We start from the raw sequence: 6,875 nt of genomic DNA, 5'->3' as shown, positions 1-6,875 counted from the left end.
GAGTTACCAGATGCTACAATATTTAAGGTTGAGGCTATTTTAGAGAGGAGCTAGAAAATCGTTAACTTTTTAGCTAATGGTTAAGGAAAGGAATTGAGGAAAGATTTAGCATGAAAGTTGCTAAAAGAGAGTACGCCTTACCAACTTATTGCTGGAACTCTTTATAGAAGAGATAAGGACGATATTCTTAGATACTGTCCATGGGAGAACGAACATCTCATCATCATGGACAAGCATACCCCCAGGGGGTAGTAGATGGACATTTTATGATAGAAAATACTCCACTCGAGGTATTGGTGTGGCCAACACTTTTTAAGGACTGTGCGTTATTTGTAAAAGGTTTTGATGATGAGTGCAAACGTTGTGCCAAGCCACAAAAGAAGGACATGATGCCATTGCATCCTATCGAAGTCAACTAGCCTTTTGAAAATGGGACTTAGATTTCATTGGTAAAAGGTTTTGATGAGTGCAAACGTTGTGCCAAGCCACAAAAGAAGGACATGATGCCATTGCATCCTATCGAAGTCAACCAGCCTTTTGAAAATGGGACTTAGATTTCATTGGCCATATTAGTCATGCTGCACGTGGCACACAAGCACGCTTCATCATTGTTACCACAGATTATGTAACCAAAATGAGCTGAAGAGCAAGAGCTTCATGAAAAGCAGATGCTATGGCGACGACTACTAAGTTTTTCTATGAGAACATTATTACCCACTTTGGATGTTTTTAGAACAACTTACAAAGGAAAGATAAATTGCAATACAAAACATGCTTATAGAAAAAGACCGAAGAAAAGAGCATTTTATAATGCTATGCTTGACACAAGTGCTAGTCACAATCTACTCTCCTTTGCTACATGGAATTAGTTGGGTAAACCTCAACTTGAAAAGTCAAACATGAGAATAGAAGGTATAAGTACCAAAAATACCAAAGTACTTGGTTTGCTTAGACTATCATTTATGGTAATAATGGGCACTTGTTTTGTAGCTTTTTCATCATGCCTGAAGGAACTTTAAAAGAACGTGTCATTCTTGGACAGACCATAGATGATATCATCTATGGTGATAACGAGCACTTGGTTGGTAGCTTTTTGGTCATGTCTGCAGGATCTTTAAAAGAACATGTCGGACCTGGATGATAGCGGCTCAATACGGAATCAATTGTGCCATAATGAGTGTCTCAAAATGGAAAAAAAATTATAACCCTACACTTTTACACTCCACGAACATTTCCTCCACATCAAATGCGTTGGAGCAGCAATAAGCATTTGAATGCTAGCCTCAACATTGACATGATCCAATGTCATTCCCTCCCCATCAACATCCACTTCACCACCACAAGGTTCTTCATCTTCAAGCTCCACATCTGCATTTGAATGCCAGCCTCAACATTGACATGATCCAATGTCATTCCCTCCCCATCAACATCCACTTCACCACCACAAGGTTCTTCATCTTCAAGCTCCACATCTGCATCTACCTCCATATCAAATCAACTACTAGTAAGGCATTAGCAAAGAAAGCCACAACCTACCCTCATCATTCATAGAGGATGGAGATGTATATAACCTCATCATTCACTGACACATCTGTTGGCCAATCAACAATCTCTGCTCAGCCTCCATTTTCAAAAGTACTTCAAGAGAGCCTAGTACTTGAGAAAAGGCATGCTACCCAACAAGTTCTTGCATCAATATTAACACCTCTCCGCAAGTCATATCCGTGCTTATGAAAGCATATTACCACCTTTAACCCTTGACTACTCAACAGCATTAACAACCAAGTGTGCCCTAAAGCAAGATTCCCAAGTGAATAAAAGATGGAGAGGATGGCTACAAAAAGCTTACATAAGCCTCCATGAAGTACAAGGATGGCTACAAAAAGCTTACATAAGCCTCCATGAAGTACAAGGATGACCTGGGGCGTTTCCATAAGCCTCCATGAAGTATAGGGATGACCTGGGGCATTTCCATAAAGCCTAAATCTTTATCCCCCATATTTTTCTCCCCAACAAATTTCATGTCCATATCAAGAGGGAGCTTGTTGGAAAAAGCTAACCCATGACAATATATACCTTGCACTAACATGTATAAAGATGATGAGAAAGAGCACATGTCAAAATAAGAGAATGAAGTACGAATCTATTGTGACTACATACCATGAGCGTGGACTTTTTGTGGATTGATACGAGTGGGGACGCTGTCGTGGACTTGGATTGCTTGGAATGGTACTATCAAGGGCAGCTAAGTATTCATCCTTTCCAAACCCACTCATGCCATTTTTATACACCACTAGGGGAGCAATGTTGCCGAGCCACCTTTGTGGACCTGTTCTACCTACAGTTTCATCCCCTCACACCATGTTTTAGTTGTGAGCGTTACATGTTGCACGTAGCGTTCTATAAATGCTAGCACTGTAGAACTTATTTTTAGCTATGAGATAGAACTCTTGTAGTCCATGGTAGGAGAGACACCACAACAACATGACGACGTGAGTGTACTTCACCCAGTGGGAGGACCTTGTGAAGTAAGAAATGCACAGGAAGAGCTTGTAGAGCAAGGGAGAAGGGCAAGAGCTTATGCACTTATATTGTCATTCTATGAAATAATGTTACCAACTCCTTGTCCCTTCTGGAGCATGGTGGGTCATATCCTAGACAGCTTAGCTAGCAGTAGCTACTTAGCTCACTTACCTCGTACACCAGAGGAGACATATATCCTAGATAGCTTAGCTAGCGATAGCTACTTAGCTCACTTACCTATAGTACCCATGCCATGTCACAGTGAGGATGCACTTATACCATTACCTCGTACACCAAAGGAGACATATATATTAGAAGAAAACCGTGAGGTTAATGAGCTTAATGACATTGAGTCTAACCCAACGTATGAGTTACGACTATTTGATGATGATCTGTTGTGCTGATTTTGTTGGACGTGAAAGAAGATGCTCTGTACACTCATAGACAAAACACACACAGGAGCTCAGAGAGTGACAAAAGACAATAGCGATAGCTAAAATGTACTCTAATGAGATAATGAATGAGTGGAGTACAACTCTAGTAGCCCTAGCACTAGGGTTGACATGGCTGCTAACACACTAAGGGTGTGATCTCACGAGAAAAAAAACCCCTGCCAACACAGGGTAAAAAGTGCCTGTTATCAACTCAATTCACACCTGAACTTCTTGGAGGTAGGAGGCTAACAAACTGTGAGTACCAGGCGTAGCAAACTATCCTAATAGAGATAATAAGTTCAAAACTTGTCAGAAAGCTTCAAAATTCTCACTAAAAAAAGGCTCGATAAATCCATCTGTCACAGCTTGGTAAATCCATTTGTCACATTGGCCTTTGTGAGAGTTTCTAGCTAGCATCTCCCCCACAAGGGTCTTAATTTTACAAGCTGAGAAACCTTAAAAATGTTTGTAAAAATTGTTAGTTCCAGTGGGCCTCCAATGTCTCATTGTAGGTTTTTGCAGGCGAAGACAGATCTGTAAATGAAGGACCGTCACCCTTCGTCAACAGCCAGGCTCCTTCTTCTCGCCCTTTCAAGCAAGGCTAGGACGTGACAAGATTTATCCCGCAAGCTCGTTAGGGTTCCGGCAGCGTCCTTCCATGTTCCGGCGGCCGTCGTCAGGGTTCCTTCCATCGATCGTCCTGTTTTACAGTTCTATAAGCGGCCGTTAGAGTTCCGGCAGCACACTGCCATCGATTGTTAGGGTCCCTGCAGAACATGTCAGGGTTCCGGCGGCAATCAAACAGGTAGGCGATAAGCAAACTCTGCCTTTGATCCTGTTAGAATCGATGTTTGCAACGTAGCTTGATTGGCTGAATCCTAAAGCACCAGAAAATAATGTAAATGGTGTATATGTTGAATCAGAATAAAAGCGACACCACTATTGTAAAATAAAACACAAATTTTGCACTTTATCCATGTGTTGCATATGTGCAAAAATTATTTATGTGATCATTATACATAATATCCATGTGAGCATATTTCTCCCCCCTGATGATACTGTGATGGGGTACTCTCTTTTGTGTTTTTGCCATCTTTTCTCTTGGCTGTACTGTGAGCATGTTCTGTTGTGATTGCTTAGCTGAGCGCGGTTAGAGAGATCCAATGTAATTTTAAGTGTGAGGCATAGCCCATCCAAACCATGAATATTTGTGAGAATGGTGGTCTTTCCCTAATGACTCATGAGGACCACAGCTGAGGCTTAGTTGCTCAGCAGGCCGGATTGTTACAACTCGGGCTAGAGCCCACTGGCATCTAACCATGTATTGAAATATGGGAGTTGGTTTTGAAAGCATATCCTTGGCATCTAGAGTGCAGGTGTAGGTTGCACTTAGTAGTTTCATGGTGTGTAAGAGGGCTACCACAGATGCGCCCCCACCCCAACAATAAAAAAAACCCCTTCCCCTTCTTCCTCTTCCTTTCCTTAGGAGGAGGGATGGCCTCACGAATTGAAGTAGGGATCCGGCTTTTTTATTGGGAGAATGGTTGCCAAAAAATGCATATCTATTATAAAAGAGTTTTCTCCATTTTTTTCTGGGTTTTTCCATTTGGACAGCGTAAATGAATATTGATATTCTAGAAAATGCTTTCTAATGCTGTAAATTTCAAGAGGGGTGCAGGAATTCAAGTAGGAAACACATGGAGTGAGTGCTAAGTCTAAGATGGAGCTATCAGCACTGCTGTCTCCTTTTGGCACCATATCGACTGCTTCAAGAAGTATTTGCCCAAAGATATCCTTTGCTAACAATGAAAGAGCAAGGATGCACATTCATCCTCTCTCCAAACGAGATTGGTTTAGACAACTGGATCCTCTCTTCTTACCAGCTTCAGCCACACCTAGAAAGACCCATCCTCAGTTTTTTTGGCGAGTATATACTGCCACCGTGGAAGGGGACGTGTCAGTCGAAGAGCCCTCTACAGAGTTGAGCTTAGAAAATGAATTGCAGGAACCAGTTCAGCTTTCCAAAGAGGAAAGTGTTGAAAAAGTATTCTCAGATGCAAAGGCGTCACAAGGAGGGCAGGAACCTTGGATGAGCAAGAAATATGCTCCTCGGCGTGGCAAACAGATCACAGTTAGTCTTGATGCCTTGAAACCTGGAGCCATTCTGACTGGAAAAGTCACAAACATTCAGAAATATGGAGCTTTTGTAGACATGGGAGCTTTCACAAGTGGTCTTATACACATTTCCAACTTGAGCAAAACATATGTTGGCACCGTGGAGGATGTACTTAAAGTAGGACAGGAAGTAAGAGTGGAGATCATATTTGTGAATGTGAATGCCAAGCGCATCTCTTTGAAGTTGAAGACTGAAGAGCAGGAACCAAAGGTAGAGCAACATATCTCTTTATCAGAACCCTATGAAAGTGTTGGGAGGGAATTGAGATCTAAAGAAAGAGTCCGCCAAGAACAAAGCAGTGTCTCAACACCAAAACCTCAAAAGGGTGAGATTCTCACAGGTCTTGTCAATAAAATAGTTCCGTCAGGCATTTTTGTGACGTTAAGGCATGAGCATCGAGGCTTTCTTCCAGCATCTGAGGTACTTTCGGGTGGCGGGAGTGTGGAGACAGCAAGCTATTTCAGATTGGGTCAAGAGATACCTGTTCGAGTTTTACGCACAACGAAAGATCGAATCAAGCTCACAATGAAGAAGCAAGTGAATGCCAAAGAAAACACAGAGATTGTCATTAAGGATCAGGAAGACCGTGCAACCAGCCCATTTGAAATTGCTTTCCGGCGCAATAAAATCATTGCTAACTATCTAGAGGAAAGAGAAAGGCTTCAGAACATTTCAAAGGGGAAGATGAATGAGAGTCCAGCTGTACAGTCAGCGCCCGAAGATACAACAGTTTTTACGAAACATTGAAGCTACGACAGTTTTAGTGAACCCATAAGAAGAAGGCCCCTGGGGTCACCACGTCTAGTTAGTCTGCTAGCACCTCTCCATCAGCCGTGCAAAGCATCAAAGAGTCTTTCACATTGGGTGTGCAGACGATTTACATCCATAGTTAGAGAAAGAGTTATCTGGTTTGCTGGTGCCGGGCCTTTGTTAGCATGTGGCTCCACATGCATGGCCCATAGATGTCCTCTCTCTTGTGCTTATTTTCCAACCTGCATATGCCCTGTTTGATTGAGACGATGTTTACATCACTCAAGGGACGGCAGCATCCCTTAAAGAAATGTCAGTAGCATACAACAGATGTTTGCATAAATGTTTGTGTTGCTCTTAAATGCTGCCTCATACGTAGGTGAATAAGTAGCCTTCAGCAACACTATTGTGGTCATCAGTGAGACTGCTTTTACTCAATTTTGTATTGGATGCACTCAGTGGATGGTGAATACATCGTGGTATCCTTATAACTACATTGTGATTCTGTCATGTGGCTTGCAAATTATAGAAAGAATCTGGCTGACCAGTGTCCTCCTTTCGTAGCAGCATATGTTTATGTAATTGTCATCTGCTATATGTTCACAATGACAAAATCCTGCTCCTGTCTTGTTTATACTCACAAACGATGAACCAACTCACTTTAACACACTTACACACATAGCTTAGCCAGGTATAGAAGCACAAGCAGGGGTGGCAGCAGCACCTGCACAGTAATGGCAGCTATGCAGGGCAGCAGCAGCGAATAAGCTAGCCATAAGTTTAGGGTTTCTCTCATATCCACACCAATGAAAACGAGAAAGAAAGTCATAGGATCAGTCTCACCTTTCTGCAGTTGTTAGCTCTAACAGCCCCTTGTCATTCCTTTCCTATTGTCTTGAGAAGCTGGCATGATCTATTTGCTCTATTTCAACTTCAAAACAGATCAAGTTTAAAGGGTCATCTGGCTGTCCAAGATCTATATGCGGTGTTTG

The 6,875-nt window shown here is 42.2% G+C and overlaps 1 protein-coding gene across 1 annotated transcript; it reads left to right on the top strand.

Moving 5' to 3' along the window:
- The first annotated feature begins 3,400 nt into the window (after positions 1-3,400).
- Positions 3,401-6,393, top strand: LOC147611281 (polyprotein of EF-Ts, chloroplastic-like). Its single transcript, XM_086784342.1, has 2 exons — positions 3,401-3,762; positions 4,636-6,393. The coding sequence occupies exon 2, from the start codon at positions 4,678-4,680 to the stop codon at positions 5,878-5,880; it is 1,203 nt and encodes a 400-aa protein (XP_086640468.1). The 5' UTR covers positions 3,401-3,762; positions 4,636-4,677; the 3' UTR covers positions 5,881-6,393.
- Positions 6,394-6,875: the final 482 nt, after the last annotated feature.

The sequence above is a fragment of the Cibotium barometz genome, chromosome 47 (genome assembly GCF_041138505.1).
Source record: "Cibotium barometz isolate CiBa-2024 chromosome 47, ASM4113850v1, whole genome shotgun sequence".
Lineage (NCBI taxonomy): Eukaryota > Viridiplantae > Streptophyta > Polypodiopsida > Cyatheales > Cibotiaceae > Cibotium > Cibotium barometz.
This window is presented reverse-complemented; position numbering and strand designations above follow the sequence as displayed.